This window comes from Marmota marmota, unplaced genomic scaffold (genome assembly GCF_001458135.2).
Source record: "Marmota marmota marmota unplaced genomic scaffold, marMar, whole genome shotgun sequence".
Lineage (NCBI taxonomy): Eukaryota > Metazoa > Chordata > Mammalia > Rodentia > Sciuridae > Marmota > Marmota marmota.
Genome location: NW_026000205.1, coordinates 516,616 through 535,202, shown reverse-complemented (window position 1 = coordinate 535,202; position 18,587 = coordinate 516,616). Strand labels below are relative to the sequence as shown.

Sequence of the window (18,587 nt, the reverse complement as noted above, 5' to 3'; positions counted from 1 at the left end):
GCCACTGTGGTACAGGCTCTTCTCACGGCCCCCCACGCGGGTGTCGGGAAGGGAGGGTCCATCAAAGGACGCGGGGGAGGAGGCGGGGAGGGGTCCACCTGAGCCTGGGTTGAAGGGGCCACCCCGGGGGGAGGGGGTAAGGCGGCCGGAGGTGGAGGGGGCCGGAGGTGTGCTGTAGGGAGGCTCTGGTGGGGACGTCGTGGGTGGTGGGGGGATGTCCTCCGAACCAGGCACAGACAGGCTGCGGCTAAACTTCATGGCTGGGGGTGCTAGGTAGGGTCTATCATCCTCTGCAGCCCCTAGGGAGACAGAGAGAATCCAGGATGGGGCCTAGGGGCAGGAGTCTCCCGCTCCCCTATCCCATAGAAGACAGAAGCAGTAGTAGGGATGGTGGTGATGATGATGATAAGGATAACCTAGTATCACATGCTAAAAATTTCAGATATTAGCCCAACGCCTCCAATTGATACAGGTTGTGCACTGCCCAACAACAAACAGCAGAGGGAGGAAGAGGGCAGGGGGCGAAATTCATCTGAATTTCCTCCTGGAGCCATGAGGGGGCGCCTTTTTCTAATTTGCAGAAAGGCTGCGGTCTGCTGGTGGTGGCTTGGGGTGAGCCAAAGTAGCTGGAGCTGGGAAGGGATCGCCGTGATTATGGGGGTAGTGTGTACTTCTTTTCATGTATATGCAGGAAGGAAATGCAGTCAGCGCCTCAGACCTGTGATTATGCAGGTAGAATGCGCGGGGTGCAGCCAATGTTTAAGAGAAGTGATGGAGAAAGCACTGGGCACACAGTGAGACGCAGACAGACCCCAAAGATGCAAGACTCGGGGAGACTGTGAACACTGGACGCTGGGGAACAGCTGGATCCAATGGGCAAACCACTCTGGGAAGCTTGGAGGAGTTAGGTCTTTGCCTGCTCATCAACTGTCAGGACTGTCTTTGACCCTCTCACCTGTTTCCCATCCCGCATCTGCCTTCCTCCCAACCTGTTGTCAACTCCCAGTTGACTAAGGGCCCCATCCTCTCTTCTGAGCACTAATCCTATATCCAGGAATGCAAAAATGTCCAAAGCCCAGAGCAGCCACCTGTTCCATCCAGGTCACACAGCTCAGGAGAGGAGCCAGGATTCACACCGCACTTCCCCAGTTCCAAAGTCTGAGCTCTTTGCCAGACCTGACAGAACGTGGTCACATGTGGAAGTAGAAAACACCTCCAAGCGCCCTTGCTTGACACGTAAATGATCAGCCACCCGTCCCATGTCCCTCACATGCACCCTTCCAGGGACATACCAATGGATTTTTGCCGGAGCATAAGCCCAGGTCCCGGAGGCAGGAAAGAAGGACGCTCATAACTTGGCTGGGAGCGGTGGTGGGGATCAAAGCTCGACTTTGGGGCGGCAGCCAGCAGGAGAGGAGAGAGCAGAGGAGAGTCAGTCAGGGCATGGAGCCTCCCAGCTGCCCACACAACCACCCCGCATTCCTCTGCCAGAGCTCGACAGGCAGGGGGGGACCGTGGGGAGAAAGTGGAAACACATCTAAGTCAGGGCAAAGTTTTTAGTGTGGGCAGGAGGAGAAAGGACGGAGAACAGAGCAGATGAGCAGCCAACCCCATGGCGCTACCATCACTAAGCTGGGCAGTTCCTGCCGTCACTTCCTGTGCCCATGTCCCCACTGGCGCTCACCTGGAGGGCAGCAGGAGCCTCTTTTTTCCTACTCCTGCCCCTACTTATCCCCACACCCCTTTCTGGGTTGCTGGTCATACAAAAGTCAAAGGGATGTTTTGAGAAGAAATTCAGGGCACGCAATTGCCCCGCCTGGACTTCTCAAGCAGCATCCCATGTTGGTTAGAAGCAGATCTGAATTCCCAATTCTGGTCTGCTGGTGCCCTGCAGACCCCTCCCTTCGAGCTCCCCGCCGTGGGCGGCTCCTGCTGGCAGCACCAGAGAATCGCAGGTTCCCCGAGGGAGCCAGCTTCTTTCTCAGAGCAGTGCCCAGGAGGGACTAGTAAGGCACAGGCACAAGGCAGGTCTGGCTCCGGGGTGCAGCTCACACTCCAGAGCTCCTTGTGGGATCAGGCTGAAGAGACTCCAGTGGGGACCAGTCTGCTGGCGTCACTCTCTGAAGGTTCCACCATAGCAAACGGCCGGCACGGGAATCACCATCTTGGGCTCCCATTCCAGATGACCCATGCTAAGACGCCCTCTGTCACCCGGCCCTCGCCTGCACCTCTCACTTGTTCCCTCTGTTACCACCACACCCCACCTCTTCTGCTCCTCAACACCCCAGCTCTGTCCTGGCCTAGAGCTGACAAGTCCTGGCTCTTCTCCCTGCAGCCTGTCCTCCCCTGTCTCACCATCCTTTCATCTTTGACTCCTCCACCCCCACCGTCCTCTGCCTGTCCCACAGCTGTCTGCCATGTTTTCCTGTCGCGCCTGTCTTCATCTGAAATGACCTAGTTCACTTGCTTGCTCTCTGTACCAGCCTCTAACACGGAAGCTCCCTGAAGGCAGGGCAACCTCTCCCGGCACTCGTGCTACCAGCTCTAGGGCCACAGTACTGCTAGGGGAAGTGTTTAAATGTCTTTTAAAAAGCAGAAGGAACAAAAGGAAGACAGGCCATCAACAGTCATCCTTTGGTATCCACGGTGATTGGTTTCAGGACCCCAGTGGGTACCGGAACCCATGGAAGCTCAAGTCCCTTATCTAAAATGGCACAGTATTTGCATACAACCTAGGTACATCCTCCTGTATACCTCAAGTCATTTCTAGATTATCTATAATACTTATGAGAGTGCAAATGCTCTGTAAAGAGTTGCTCTACTAATATTGCTCAGAGGGTAATAAGAAAAACGACATGTTTGGTACAGAGGCCATTTTCCCCCCACATGTTTTCAATCTGTAGTTGGTTGAATCAGAGAATTTGGAAATTGAGGGTACAGAGGGCCAACTGTATTTGCCTTTGTACCCACATAAGCATGGAATATAGGAGGGGCTCACAGAGGCAAAGTTCCCAACGCTCGGGGAAGTAAAAACAGAAATCTGCCTGAGGGCAGCCACGGGCAGCCCTCTCCCCTGCCTGATGCTCCACAAGCAATGGGTCAAATGAGGGTGACTGACCGAGAACCAGCCAGCGTCCCGCGCTGCTGGCGCACACTCCCCAGCTTCTGCCTGGTGGCCCTAGATGCCTCCCTTCTCCGTTTTTGAGACCAGAAGTGCAGAGACAGAAAACCGGATCAGGACAAAGTTCCCGCCTTTGGGACAGGACTCTGGGTGGCCACCAGGCCCCTCCTTTCCCCTTGATCCAGCTTCTGCGTTTCCTGCTTCAGAGCCTCAGCATTTGCCGGCCCCTCTGCCTGGGACAGCCTTTCCCTGTATTGCTGCTCTGCTTGGGAAGACTCCCCTCCATGCTGGCTGGCTGGCTCTCCTGGGCATCTGTGCAGTCTCAGGGCAGTCATTGACCATTTAGATGTAAATTTCAGTCTCTCTATGGCACTGGCTACTGGTGGCTACCATGCTGGGTGGCACAGATGTGGCACATTTCCATCATCACAGGAAATTCGACTGGACCGCCCTGGTGGCCCTGGTGCAGTAGAGCCCAGACCTTCCTAAGGTCTGGGTCACCCGTCACTGCACTGCCTTCCTGCATTGGTCCTGATTCTGTGTTTGTCTCATTCATTCTACAAATATTTACTGAGCACCTCCTCATGCCAGGGCTGATGTGAATGCTGCAGATGCAGCAAATTCGACAAATGTTCCAGCCACATGAAAGGCAGGCAAGCCATAAACAAAATAAGTCAGTAAAATATAATGGGTTGATGAAGGTAAGTGGAGGTGTATGTCACTTCTGAGACGTCTCTTTAGCCATAACCCAAGAGGCAGCAAGGTGCCCTTTCTTGCCTTTCTGCCTTTCAACCCTGCAAAGTTCCTGTTACTTGGAATTGCTGGTGCAACAGCTAGAGCTCCAGCAGCCCTCTTGGGCTCTACAGCTGCTTTGCAGGCAGAAGCAAAGCTAAGATACTGGAGCAGAAAGTGAGAAGAACCCCAGGTCTCCCTTACCATGAAGGCTGCCATCTTCCTGGGAATCCCTACCCCAGACTTCTCTAACATGAAAGAGACATGAGTATTTACCTTGCCAAACCACGGTAATCTGGAAATTTCTCTCACATACAGCAGAACCCAATTCTGCCCCATCCCACCCCGCACGTGTAAGTTCTCTGAAGGAAGTGACCTCACTTGACTGGTTTACTCCTACAACCTCAGACCCTAGCAGTGGGTGCTCAATAAATACGTATAAAATGCAGAATTGTTTGGAGGCCATACAAGACCCACTGACAAGATGTGAGTGAACCCTGAGGGCAAAACAGTCCTGTCCTTCTGAACATCCCATCAAACAGCATAGCGCCAGCTCCCAAAGGGCACAGGACGGTGTCTTCCGAGCTGTGACCACTTCCCCTCCTCTGTTCTCCACTGAGTGGTCTCAGCCACCCAAGTCTCTCAACCTTGCTCAAACTTCTTCTGCCAAAGGCCCTGCTTGGTTTCCCGTCCTTTCCTGCAGCTGTCTGTCTCAGGGAACAGAACCCTGTGAATGGTAAAGGTATTATTCAGAGGTGCAGAGAAAGAAGAGGGGCAGGTGAAGGGGACATCTTTGTGTGAGCCACTGGCCAGCTGCTTTCTACACAGGTCCCCCTAAGCCCTCAAACTCCTGATCTGGGGTCAATGTGGCTGTTCTGATGATCATGAAAGAGGCTGTGGATCAGAGGGGACAAGGATTTTGTCCTAGATCAGCCGGTGAATGAGGAGAAGATTAAAGAGGTATTGGAGAAAGCAGACCAGGGTGGTGGGAGAGCCAAGATCAAATACAGGTGGAAAGAGAGGGGAGGAAGCTGAAGCAGACGTGGGGCTGTGGAGGTGGAAGGCAGGGGAGGAGGGCAGGAAGCAGGAGGGTGGGAAAGGGCCCGGAAGAGCCAGGGGACTAGTGGGGTCAGGGAGATGGGGGTCGGGTGAGAGCAGCTGGGAACTGTTTGGAGTGATGCCCAGGCAGTCAGGGCGACCGATAAGCTTCAGGGTGAGAGCCCAGAGTGTTCCTGGCTGAAGAGGGTGAAGATCAGTGAAAGACCCTTCAAGGTGTTAGAGGAAGGAGAGAAGAAGATAAAAGAAGGGTCCGTTTCAGAGGTGTCCGGCGGAGACATTATACCGTTGGAGGCGTCGGTCTGGGTCTGACAGCCTGCAGGGAGAACTGGCTTCCAGATGTGGCAGCCCACCTCCATCACCAAGCCCAGGGCATCCTCTCCCGCGCAGGGCGGCAGCCAATCAGAGTGCGCCAGCGGCCCGTGACGTCACTGGCTGCCGGGCAAGATCCTCCTTAGAAGGAGTCGGCCCGAGGGTCCAGCTCTCCCGTGGCCTGGGGGAGGGTGCCCCGTGGCAGAGTGTGAGTCCTCCTGCTGGGGCGCAGGCTGCCAAGGGGCTGGGAAAGAGGATACAGCTCCTGAGAGGGGTAAAGGAGGCAGAACCATGGGTGTGGGAGGGCCCGGAATGGAGATGGAGGGGCAGATGGGGGCAGAGAGGGAGGTGGGGGCTCAGAAGGGCGGGAAAGACTGGGGGACAGGAGGGGAAATGAAATGCAACAGGGAGAAAGAGGGGCCCAGAGGGGCGAGCCTGGTAGGCCTGGAGGCGGGGAGGGCTGGGGCAGTTCCAGGCCACTAGCCCAGAGTGATGAATATAATTAGAGGGAGAACCTTAAGTTGAGAGAAAGGCTGAAACTAGCACCCATACAGAGACTGGGGGGACCAGAGAGCAGAGACAGTGTTCAAGAAAGTGAAAGCCATGCAGAAGGACAGACAGGCGAACAGCAGATCCCTCGGAGGAGACATGGCCTGGGCCTTGGCCTTGATCTGCCTGGGCTCTGTGCCCCCACTGCAGCCGTGGGTCTCCCTCCCCACCCCTTAGGCTGAGTGTAACAATGTCCTGGGGAATTGAAACCTCTCAAGGCCCGAGTGCTGCCTCTAGTACAGACACAGAGGGGTCCACACGAAGGATGAAGAGGGAGAGAAGCAGAGGTGGAGATACAGAGGAGAATAACTCCCAGAAATTCAAGAGGCCAGTGACATGCAGAAGCCTCCATATTGGCTGCCGGAGCAGGAAAGATGAGGTTGGCAGGTGGGGCGGGGCAGAGAGGGGCAGAGAGCCCCACATAAGAGGAGCTTTAGAGAGGACCCAGGGACAGATCCAGGGAGTGAGAAAAGAAACAGAGGTTCTCCTGGGCAGATGGCCACAGGCTCCTGGACTCCTGGACAAGGAGCAACAGGAGGACTCAGAGAAGAAATCAGGCGAACGCCATGAGCTTCACTTCTAGGGGGAGAGAGCAGGTGGGCATCTGGTTTCATTACTGGCTGGTGGCTGAGCCCAGCTGGGTGGTCTTTGGAGCTCAGATGACTAGTTCAAGGCTCGGGATTTTGCCTCTCCTGTAACCAAGTTCACAGTGTGGCCCCCACACTGGGGCTTCAGGGCACTTCCTGGGGGCTCCATGTATTTGCTGAATGAATGAAAGTAAGATTTACTTTCACTAATCTGATATTCACGAGTCACAGTGGGGTCTCTCATCAACACCTTGCCATGCTAGAGTTACCCTCCATTAAGCCTCATCAGAATGGGCAAGGTCAGCTCTGACCCCATGTAACAGAAGAGGAAGTTGAGATGCAGAGAAATGAAGTAATGTGGCCAAAAGTGGCACATGAAGTTCGAAGGATTTAAGTGCACATTCACCTAACAGGTGAATTACAGAATTTCTGGGGTCTGCGAACCAAGGGAAACACCTGGGGCAGATTCACAGGGAAGAACATTCAGAGAGAGCAGAGGCTGAGATGCCTCTGGAAGGAAAGGGAGGAAAGGAAGCCTGAGGAAAGAAAAGCCATCACGTGCCAGCCCACCAGCAAATCCTGAATGAGTGGGGGAGGGAACAGGATCGGAGTCCATTGAGGCTGAGACTCTTTTAGCCTCAGAATGGTGAGGCAGTGGTGCTCAACCAGAGGTGGCTTTGCCCAACCGGCAACAGTGGGTCATCTCTGGGGACAGTGGTGGACTGGAGGCAGTCCTGGAGGATCTTCCAGGGACGCTGCCAGACATCCTACAACGCACAGGACAGGTCCCGCAACCCAGAGCCATCAGGCCCCGAACACAAACAATTCTGGTTATCTGTGGTAGTTAGGGTCTGTAAAGTCAATTTGCATTTTTGTCAACCTGTCAGTACGTCACCTTGTTTGTATGTGTTCCTGTAGAGACATACCTTACTTAATATAGTTTGTGGATTGGCATTAAACTCACCGCCAGCAGCACCACAACTCATGCCTGAGAAAGCTCGTCTCCATAAGGCACATCACGGCCTTCCTGCACTTAGAAATACTAGGTGGCATTTCAGAACTATACTTGGGGGACATTTCAAACACTGAAATCGCCAAACAAAAGGCACAAAGATGAAAAAAAAATCCATGGTATGAAATCAGTGACTCTAGGGTGCCAGTCTACAGGGGTGTGCACTGGGCAGAGCGCTGGCTTAGTCCACCTTAGTCAGGAGCACGCATGTTGGGTGACTTGAAAATTTTGCGACTCTGTCCATGTCCATGATGAATCACAGAAAGACCCACAGATATTGATTTGGGGGTCCAATTAAATTTTAGTGAGCAGGTGAGTTTGCAAATATAGAATCCTCAATTACTGAGGATCCAAGAAACCCTGGTGTGTGTCAAGAGGACTTGGACCTCGGCTCTGATTGAACATAGATTGGATGAGAGATCTAAGGCCAGCAAATTCAAATCTCTGAGGCCCTCTATTCATCCTCTGTTAAATGGGGATGCTTTCTCTCTCTCCTGCCCTTCCCTCCTGCCCTGAGAGAAGTTTGCTGGTACCAGATGGTACCAGAGGGTGAGGAGAGAAGACCACAGACAGAGAAAACAGTGACAAAAAGCTAGGAGCCCAGAGGGAGTAGATTTGGGCCTCATATAAGGAAGAACTTTCTGGAAGCCTGTCCACACATAGAAAACAGGAGGTGATGAGCTCTGAAGACAAGAGCTCTTTGTCTTCAAGCTCAGGCTGGAAGAGGATTGAGCCAGTAAGTGGTAGAGAGAATTAATTAAAAAAAAAAAAAAAGAGGTGGACTAGATTCTGGCTGATGCTCCCAGATGATGGCCCAGGAATCTGTGCAACTCAGAGCTGGATGCGAAATTTCAAAAACCCCAGAGTGAAAGTTTTGGGAAGTGGGGAGATGATTTGCTCCAGATCAGAAGGTGATAGAAAAGCATCTCTGAGAAGAGGGAGGAAGAGCTGGGCTCTAGGGAGGCCACTATTTGTTGAGAACCTGCTACGTGAGGAGTTGGGCTCCTTTAATTCTCCTAAAAAGCAATACAGTCATCTTTCACCCCATTTTACAGAGCAGGAAAGTGAGATGCCCAGAAATTAAGTAGCATAATCCAAAATGATATAGTTAGCCAAGGAAGTCAGGATTTGAAGTCACATCTCCCTGACTTTCATGGCCACGTTTTGTTTTGTTTTTGCACCAGGGATTGAACCCAGGGGTGCTTAACCACTGAGCCACATCCCCAGCCCTTTCTGTTTTTATTTTGACACAGGTTCTCACTAAATTGCTTAGTGCCTTGCTAAATTGCTGAGGCTGGCTTTGAATTTGTGATCCTCCTGCTTCAGCCTCCTAAGCCGCTGGGATTACTGGCATGTGCCACCGTGCCTACGCTCCGCTTGACCATGCACTTTTGAACTTTTGAACTTGTGGGGAGGTGAGCATGGAAGATAGACTCACAGCTGCAGGGATTTCAAACTTCTTTGGAAAAGGGCATAAAGACAGGGCCTGTTGCTTACAGGCACTCCCCCAAGCTCTGAGAAGTGGCTAAAGACCTACTGCCTCTAAACTGGACAGAAATTCCAGGAGTCCTGGGGCAAAATTGGCCACCAGTTCTTGAATCTCGTGAAAGTATGAGACCCTCTATAGGATGCGGCCTAACCCTTGGGGAGGCTGTGGGTAGACTTCAGGCACAACTGTGCACTTAGACAGGAATAAACTACAAGTCTTTATTTTTACATCCTCCAGTGAATATTCAACTCTTCCTCAATTAAGGATGTAGGCAACAAACTCTGCTAGTCTCAGCAAGAACAGCGCCTACATGCCCAGTAGAAATCACAGGCATTTCCATATCCCATCACAGTGGTACGCAGTTCTCAAAATAGTGTTTATGCTCCTCATGATTTTGAAATTAGAGTAGTTAAGATCCACCACCAGATCTTGTGTTGACAAAATGGGACCAATATTACGATATCACAAATTTTGCCTTTTAAAAATATTTTAAGCCAGGCATGGTGGTGCATGCCTGTAATCCCTGCAGTTCAGGAGGCTGGGGCAGAAGGATCACAAGTTTGAGGCCAGCCTGGGCAACTTAGGGAGACCCTCTGTCTCAAAATAAAAGGAGCTAGGGATGTAGCTCCGTGGTATAGTACCCCTGGGTTCAATTTCTTGTACTGCAAAAGAAGAAAGTAATAATAAAAAATTTGATTACTATTTTGGTATAACTGTCCTTTTTTTAATTGTACACATTTTGCATCTATAAGCATTATTCTGAGACAACTGATCAGCCTGCCAAAGGGGACCATGGCCCCCAAAAGCCAAGGAACCCAGCTCTAGAGTAAATGGCCCCTTGGCCACCAGATGGTAGGTGTGACCAGAGGGCAGGACCTGGGCAGAGAAGGAGGAGGGCTCAGGGAGAGTTAAGGCAGTGGGTGGCCTCAGGAGGTGACTGGTGGAGGGTGGGGTGAGGTACTGTCAGATCTGGGGGTGGGGGGACATTGGTGTCAAAGGCACATCTCAGAGAGTACACAGCCAGGGAGAAGCCAGCAGGGTTCTTCCAGAAGAATCCAGGCTGAGACTGGACTATGAGTCTAGGGCCTGACTTCCTGGGTTGGAATCCTGTCCCCTTCTCTGAGCCTCAGCTTCTGTAAATGGGCTAACAAGCGTATGTACCGCACAGGGTGATTCTAAGGAACAAATGAGATCATCTTTGCCAAAAACAGCATCCCAAACTTTTTCAACAGCCACCTTCCAGAGGTCACCTTCTAGTGGGGAAAGGCTGCAGAGAAGGGACAAAAATAATAATTCATACATATGTTTTTGGAGATGAGGGCTCACTGTGTTGACCAGGCTGGCCTTGATCCCCTGGGCTCAAGCAATCCTCCAACCTCAGTCTCCCAAGTGGCTGGGACTACAAGTGTGTAGCACCGTGCCCGGCTTAATGATTAATATTTCAACAACTACCACTTGTTGAGCAGCTGTTATGCCAGGATCTCCATCTATGATATCATTCTGCCTTCCCTGAGACCCCCGAGGAGCAGAGAGAGGCAGGACAAGAGAACTAACATGAGGAGCAGGAGTGGCCAGTAGAGCGAGGCTATGAGAGACTGGATCTGCGGGAGAATGAGGGGCAAGAGGACGGGCCGAGAGAAAGGGAGCCAGCAAAGTGGGGAGAAAGGAGGGGACCCAGGAAGTGATGTCCCTCCAGGGCTGGCATGAAGCACAGGCAGTCAGGAAGCCTTTTGGAAGGGGAGAAGAAAGGGGCTCCAGGGCGGCACGTGCACCCCGCTGTTTCCTCCCCACCCCAGGCTGCCTACCTCGGTGGCAAAGAAGCCTTTGGGCCGGTGCTTGCCCAGGGACGCCAGGCCACCAGGCCCAGGACTCTCGCTTGCACTGATGGTCTGTTGAGCTGCCGCCAAGATTTCGTCCAGTTTGTCTAGACAGAGGCAAAGGTGGGTGGGTAGACCGAGAGATGAAGTTTGCTCAGACCCCGCCACAAAGGCAGAGCTGGCGCGTGTGTGTGGGAAGCCCGAACACCGTTGTGAAGGAACCAGAAAAGGGTTGCTATCCTCCACCCCGCGCACCGGTAGTCCTGCTGGGAGACACCTCTGCCCGCAGCAGGCAGGGCCCAGCGATGGGAAAGAGTGAGGCAGAGAGTAGGAGAGCCCTCAGGGGAGGGGGCGGGCGGCAGACAGAGGGAAGGGGTGAGATCGTGGCATGGCTGGGGTACAAGACACGCGCTAAGTGGAAGTGGCTGAAGGGCGCGGGGAGAAAGAGTGAACGTGGCGCCCAGCAGGGCCGAGGGGTGGGGCACGCGGGCAGACCCGGAGCAGAGCTGGTCATCTTACTGAGAGCCATCTGATACACGGTCCGCTTTTTCTCCATGCTGGGCACTGGCGCAGGCTGCTGCTCGTACTCTGTGGGCAAAAGAGACGGATGAAGCCCAAGGGCGCCCCAGCGGACGCGGCGGAGCAGGCTCGGCCCGTGGGCGTGGCTAGCAGGTGCAGGCCGGTGGGCGTGGCCAGCGGCTGCGCAAGCGCGAGTGGGGGCAGTGAGGGGCCGGGGGTCAGGGAGGGGCGAGTCCACCGGCGGGATCGGGAGACAGGGGCCCTCCCGCCAGTCCTGTACCCACTCACCACTCTTCTTCTTCCAAGGGGAGACTAGCCCGGGGGAGAGGCAGTAGAGGAGCCAAGAGTTAGGACTTCAGGGGGAGGCGAGAGCCCCCTCTCTGGAACGCCCCCCTCCCTCAGGGCCCGGGGTGGCGGGTGGTCAGCTGCCCGACCCGCCCCTGACGGCGGAAACGGGACCCCCCTGGGTCCAATGGGCCCTGTCTGGAAGGAGGGGTTCGCTCTCCTGTGTTATTGGCATTTGGGGGGAGCCAGTGGAAGGAGAGAGAGAGAGAGAATGGGGTGGGGGCGAGGTGGCACTGATGTAGGGAGGCCTGAAGGAAAGAAAGAGCGACCCGCAGAGAGCGGGACACATATAGACCCTAAGAGAGATCCCGACAGAGAAACAGAGATACAAGAGGACAGGGGAACGTGTTCTCTCAGCGACACACAGGCAGGCCAGAGTCTGGCCCATAGATTGGGGAACAGAAGGAGGACGAGGACCCTGATCACTAACAACACTAACAAACTCGAGGGACCGTCCAGCCCCCTCCCCACCCCTCCCTGGCCCTCAGCCCCAGCAGCCCCTCAGGCTCACCCATTTCCTCCAGCTCTGAGGTCATAGACTTGGAACGAAGGGAGATGGCTGGGGGCGGGAGCCGCTTAGCCTGCTGGGGTGCTGAAAAGGCGACGTGGGGGTGGGAGTCATCAGAACCATGGGGACAAGACCCCATGACTTCCTGCCACCACACTGCTCCCAGAGCTAGAGAACAGCACCTCCGGCATGCTGAGCCCTCCCTGCCTCCTTTTGTCCCCAGAAGGGTCATGAACAAGCAGCCTTGGGAAAGTGCAGGCCTTGGGTGGTGGGGACCAGCCATGAAGGCTCCTGAGGGTCTTGATCTGGTATCTGAGATGCCCAGGCCTTGCCATGCAGGTGTGCGAAGTACCTTTCTTATGGACAGCTTCATCCATGTCCGGGTGCCTGGTGACCATCACCACCTTGACCATCAGTGTGTTGCCCCCTTGGCGGATCATGTTTACCACCTGTCGGTGGCCGACCTTCACCACGTTCTGCCCATTCACCTGTGGCACAGGTTTGGATGAGGGAGGATCGTTTTCAGCTTCAGAATCCCAGCAAAGTGGCCTCCTACCCTGCCCTGTCCCCGTCCACCACTCTTCCCTCCCTCTGAACCTCCTCACCATTCCTGCCCTGGCCAGGCCCCTACCCCCTTCCTGAACTCCCTGGCTCAGGGTCCAGGAGGAGGCTCTGCGTACCCTATTCATCCCGGTCCCCTTCTCATCCCCCAGAAGTGTGTGTGTGTGTGCGCGCACACACATACACACACACGCATGCGCATGTGTTGGAGACAGCTCTGTGCCACTCTTTCAAGACACTTCAGAAGAGACCTCAGAGGGAATTGTGGCTGGGGGTGGCCAGGGAGCTGGGAAGCCTGGTGCCAAAGGAGACTCTGGAGTTGGGCAGGCAGATCTTGGTGTGGACTATGAGGGGACTGGGGGCCTGTCATCATGGCCCCATGGAAGAGAGGTGGCAGGACTCACCTCGATGAGGAAGTCTCCCATTCGAAGTCCAGCCCTCCATGCCACGCCGCCCTCGTCCACTGACTCCAGGTACTGCAGCGCCGGGAAGGCCGGGGTGGGGGTGAACTCCTCGATGGGGGTCTGCGCTGCAGACAGGGAGGAGCCGGCGGGGTCGGAGGGGAGGGGGTGGAGAGGCCAAGCAGGGGATGGGGCTCAGACCCAAGTCACGGAGGCCTCACCGTAGCTGAGGGACCAGCACCCCAGGGTGGGGTGGTGGGAGGGGTGGGGTCCCTTCCTCTTTCCATTCCTCCCACCCTGGCCCTGCTTCCTGGGTCAGAGAGCCCTGCTCCCAGCCCCTCCCCGGCCGGCACTCACCCTTGGCCCCCCGGAGCACGAACCCAAACCCCTCACTGTCCTTCTTCTGCAGTAAAACTGTCTTCTCCTTAATGATGTAATCGCTGGCAGGAAGGCAGGAGGGATGGGGGTGGAGAAGGGATCATGAGATACAGAGCTGGCGCCCCACCCAGCAACCCGGTGCCCCAGCCCCTGCTCTGCTCCGGGACCATTCACGGCACCTCCTGGGATGTCTCTCCGTGTGCATGTGCTGGCAGCAGCCCTGACAGGCCTCCCCCTCAGAGCCCAGAGTGCTCTCTCTCCCACTCACTCTTTCCTCATTCATCCATCCATGCATCCAGCCACCCATCCATTCAGCAAGTAGTTACGGGGCCCACTGTGCACAGGAACGCAGAGGGCTGGGGAGAGAAGCCTCCGGAGACCCGCAGAGCTTAGCTTGGGTCCCTGCTAGCCACTTCCTATCTGTGACCTTGAGCCCATGACTTTAACCATTTGTGCCTCAGTTTCCTCACCTATAATGGGGGATAATTACAGACCCTGCCTGATGGGGTCATGAGGGAATTCAGAGTGGGTAACATGCATGGTGCATGGCACAGCGCCTGGCAAAAGCCTGTGTTCAGTGGGACCTGAACACAGGTCACCATCCTGGGATCAAGGTATTAAGTCACAATGACACGTCCTTTGACGAGACCCCCTATCAACTCCGTTACTATACATTACAGTAACACTTCCTGAGGTCCCCAAGCCAAGTGGGACTCTGCTTGCTTTGTACTACCCAATATGGCAGCCACTGGCTGCATGTGACTATTTTTATGAAAGTTAATCAAAACTAAAAGCATTCAGTTCCTCAGTCACAGTGGCCACATGCGGCTGGTGGCTACTACCATGCAGGACAGTGCTGACACAAAACATTTCCACCGCTGCAGAAAGTTCCAGTGGGCTTTCTTTCAGCCTTGGTAAATCTCAAGTGCATCCCCTGAATGCCATCAGTATGCCCTAGTAAAATGTGAACTCCCCATGAATATGCTGACAGTCCTCAGGAAAGCCACCAAGTCCCACCAGTACATTTGGGCAATGCTCACAAACCCAGTAAATATCAATGAAACTGAAAACTTTGCATTTATATCCCTGCCTGTGCAGGTTTGCTCAGACCACTGTCCCAAACTCCAACATCACTACTGTATACCTCAGCAATGCACAGCTCATCCTCCAGGGAGACCAAGACCCCAGGTCCATCAAGAATGCTCAAACACCCTGGACCCAGACCACTCCCTTCAGAACCCCCAAGAATACCTAGGAGCCACAGAATGCACACCTGTTTGGTCCCAAACATCCTTCAGTAATAACTGGAGCTGGAGACACTGCATACTTGTAGCCCCTCCCCACTGTTCCTCTTGCACGTCCTCAGGTATGCCAACAAGGCCCAGACCCCCTCAGTGTACCCCAGTAACATCCATGCAGCTTCAGCACACTCCAATAATAGCCAAGCGTGCTCCCCAATTACCTACCCCCACAGATTTAGCAAAACAGCCCTCCACGAATACTCCAGTATATTTCAGTAACACCCCCACATATCCCAGTATGCTCCAATAATAACTTCCCCCTCACTCCGATCTCAGTGTATTCCCATAACACACCCCCTGACACATCCCAGCACATGCCAATAATACCCAATGTGCTTCTAGTGTATTTTGGCATCACCCCCACAGGCACCCCTGTATACTCCCATGAACCCCACGGGTTCCACTGTAAAATCTATACATCTGTATCATAGCAACCGTGTTCAGCACGTGTACTGCCAGCCCGTCTCCACCCTCCTTAGCGCGCCTTAATGTGCTCGACAGCACATATGTACACACAGACACATCTGAGCCGCAGCCCTTGCTGGAGAGTTCACCCTGGTCCAATAAACACATCCACACCACACCCACCATGTCTTCCTCCCCCCTGATCTTCTATGCAGCCCAGGGCCTGGCTACCTTTGCAGCTAATGGAGCTGCTGTTGGGAGAGAAGGGCTGAAGGAGGCAAGGTGAGGGGAACAGGAAGGACAAGGGGCCAAGAAGCCTTGGGCGCAGGTACAGTGGGGAGGCAGGGTCAGCAGAAGTTGGTTCTGAGGTCAGGGCTGCCTGCTTCTGACCATGCATTTGGTGACATCCTCATCCCCACTTTTGCCCCGCCCCCAACCTGACAACCTCCTCCAAGCCTTATGTCCTTGCTACTCCCATATCCTTTCCAGCTCTCCAGGCCCCGCCTGCAGCCAAGAGTGCCCATCAGCACCCTTTATCCCTCACCAGCAGCACTACCTCTTTCCTTCATTCATACCTCTCACCCCTCCCTCCCCCACCTTCCCCTTACCCCACACCGTCCTCACTCTCCATCCACAAGCCTCAGAATCCTCCGTCCCACAGCACAATCAGTAAAACCCCATGCTGTGATACACCCAGAGGCACTTGCTATGGGCAGGCAGTACATAAAGCCCCTCACAGGCAAAGCACTCACGTGTCCCCCCACAACCAGCCTGTGAGGTACATGTAAGTACCATTTCCACTCTGCAGGTGAGGGAACAGAGGAAACAAAGGTTAAGTAACTTGCCTGAAGTCACAGGGTGAATAACATTCAATAATATCCAAGAAAATACCCGGGCCACTGCAGTAATAATACCCTCTACTCCATTGCACCCAAATACCTTGAGCACATACACAAAATCACCAGGAAATGTCCTCCAGCACCTAAAGTTTATCTCAAGTTATGCCAACCACCCAGCGAGTAACACGTATCAAACTGCTAAATGCCACTGTTTTAAGCACTTCATGTTTATCTATCCATTTAATCCTAACATCAGTCCTAGGAGGCATTAGCTGTTATTGTTCCCATCTTACAGATGAGGAAACTGAGGCACAGAGAAAAAACTTGCTCAAGATCACACCAGCTACAAAAAAATGTGGAAGCCATGATTTAAACTTCCCACAAGCAGTATGTCCCAATAATCCATATACCCTAAGTGTCCAACCACCCCCAGATCACCACAGCATCCCTCTGTCCTTCCCTCCCAATTCCCACCTCTGAATCCCATAAGGGACCTCTCTCCTCGTTCTCATGACTGGGTCACATGGGCCCTTGCTATCTGTGGTGGCCCCCATCCCGCCAACTTCTCAACTGCCCTCTTGTCCCCCAGCTTCCTGCAACTCTGTATTTCATCTCCCCTGTCCCCTCCCCCTGACCTCACTCCATACCATCTTGCAGTTCCTCCTCACCCTAACCACTCCACCAGCCTGCACAGCCCTCTGCAGACCCTCATCCCACCCCAGGGGACCATCTTTCCACCTCCCACATTCCCTTCCCCAAAATGTCCTCCTCAGGCTCCTGTGACCTCCTCACCCTATCCATGCCACCTCTCCCTGCTTTCCTTAGCCTCATCTCTCCAACGTCCTCTTTGGCCTCCTCTGTATGTGTCCCCTAAATCACCCCCAGTTCCTACTTTCCACCCCACCGGTTCATCCATGGGAAGCTCTCCTCCTTGCATCCTCAACTCAGTTCCCCAGCACCCACCGAGCACCCTCCAGCACCCTCCGCAGCTCTATTCGCAGCTGCATTCATTTACATTCCCTGCGTCCTCTCCCCTGCTCTCCAGGCTGCCCAGATCCCCACCCCCAAATCCTCTTCGCATTCCCGCATTCCCTCTGTACCCTATTTCCTTTCTTTGCACACTCCACACACCCCATGCTCCAGCATCCACTCCCTACTCCAGCACCCCGACTCGCCCTGTCCCTCCCGCTCCTACTCAGGCCTCTCCACCTTCCCCTCCCCCACATGTGCTATCCACACTGCACCCCATTCACGCTCTCTGGTGCGGACTACCTGCCTGTCAGGAGCTGGCAATGCGCTCTCCCCCAGGCCATCCCTCGGCGTCCCTGAGAGGCCTCTGGAGCTCGGCGGCCAGCTCCTGTTCCCTGGATCCCACACGCGGAGACTGCGGCGTCCACTCCCCCACCCCCACGCGGAGGTCCTTCTCACACACTCAGAATCCCACAGCCCCACGCCTGCGGCTGTACATGGCGCCCCTCTGGTGCTCAGCCCCTCCCCGTGTACCCATATCCATGGGCATCTCCACAGCAAGCTCAGAGGCCCCCACACAGGGAGGCCAGCCCCCTTCTCCATGCTGAGAAGTGGCAAACACAAGCAGATGCGGCTCCCCATGCAGAAGCTCAGCTGTGGCCCAGTACACGTGCCCGGCATGGGCAGAGGGCAGAACCTCTGGCTCACAAGGGTCCCCTCCCACGCAAGACCCCCTGGGGGCAAGGGGAGGGGCACATGGTGATAGAAACACAAGAGGGACCAGTGAAGGGGCTAGTGGGGGAGGGGCAGGCTGGGCACTGGAGGTGGGGTGTTGGGAAACATAGCCGCAGTCCCTGGGACAGATCCACTCCATCTCTCTCTCTCTCTCTCTCTCTCTCTCTCTCTCTCTCTCTCTCTCACACACACACACACACACACGCACACACACACGACTCCCCAGACAGCCTCACTATAGTTTCAAGTCACACAGAGACAAACACTGTCACACAGGGCCACACAGATGGACACAGCTGTGGGGTGGGCTAGGAGCCCGCCAGCTCCCCATCTCTCTCCCTCTCACACACATACATACACATACGGCTGCAGGCGGTCACACACACGCATATCGACACAGCCATACTGACACACGCACAGTCGCACAGTGACACGCAGCGGAAAAAGAGGAGGGGAGGGGAGGGGAGACTGGGGGCGGATTGCGTGTGTGATGGGGGGACGACTGTGAATGGGAGAGAGGGGTATGAATGGGGGGACTTGCCAACTCCGGGAAGAGGGGCGGGGAAAGGGGGATCAGTGGAACAGGGGCCTGGGGGTGTCGGTGCCTGAGGGAAGCCACTGTGGCTCCCCGGGGAGGGCTGCACAGAATGGGGGCAGTGGGTGCCGAACCTGGAGTGGGGTCCGTCTGGAGGGCCAGACTGGGGAAGGGTCTTGCGGAAAGAGGAGAGGGGGCCAGGAACGGCCGTGAGGGGGTGGAGGACGGTCCCGGGGCTGAGGAGTGTGCGCGGGGGCTCTAGCAGAGGGGCCCAGGGAGCCGGCCGAGGGATCGCGAGGAGGGATGGAAGGGTTCTAGGCCGGGCCGAGGTTAGGGACAGGCAGGGAGGACAGGGGCAGTCTTGGGCTGGGGGCAGCCCTCGGAGGGGCGCTGGCGGCCGGGCAGGGTCCCGGGAG

At 55.0% G+C, this 18,587-nt stretch overlaps 1 protein-coding gene across 1 annotated transcript in view; it reads right to left on the bottom strand.

The window, feature by feature from the left end:
- The window catches only part of Shank1 (SH3 and multiple ankyrin repeat domains 1), a 40,193-nt gene that overhangs the window by 4,070 nt on the left and 17,536 nt on the right, over positions 1-18,587 (bottom strand). The window contains exons 15-23 of the mRNA XM_048791216.1: positions 13,367-13,449; positions 13,013-13,137; positions 12,400-12,535; positions 12,051-12,131; positions 11,483-11,506; positions 11,195-11,263; positions 10,664-10,782; positions 1,293-1,389; positions 6-299 (exon numbers count right to left, since the gene is read on the bottom strand). Coding sequence (XP_048647173.1) covers positions 6-299; positions 1,293-1,389; positions 10,664-10,782; positions 11,195-11,263; positions 11,483-11,506; positions 12,051-12,131; positions 12,400-12,535; positions 13,013-13,137; positions 13,367-13,449 — 1,028 coding nt within the window. The remainder of the gene's footprint in view (positions 1-5; positions 300-1,292; positions 1,390-10,663; positions 10,783-11,194; positions 11,264-11,482; positions 11,507-12,050; positions 12,132-12,399; positions 12,536-13,012; positions 13,138-13,366; positions 13,450-18,587) is intronic.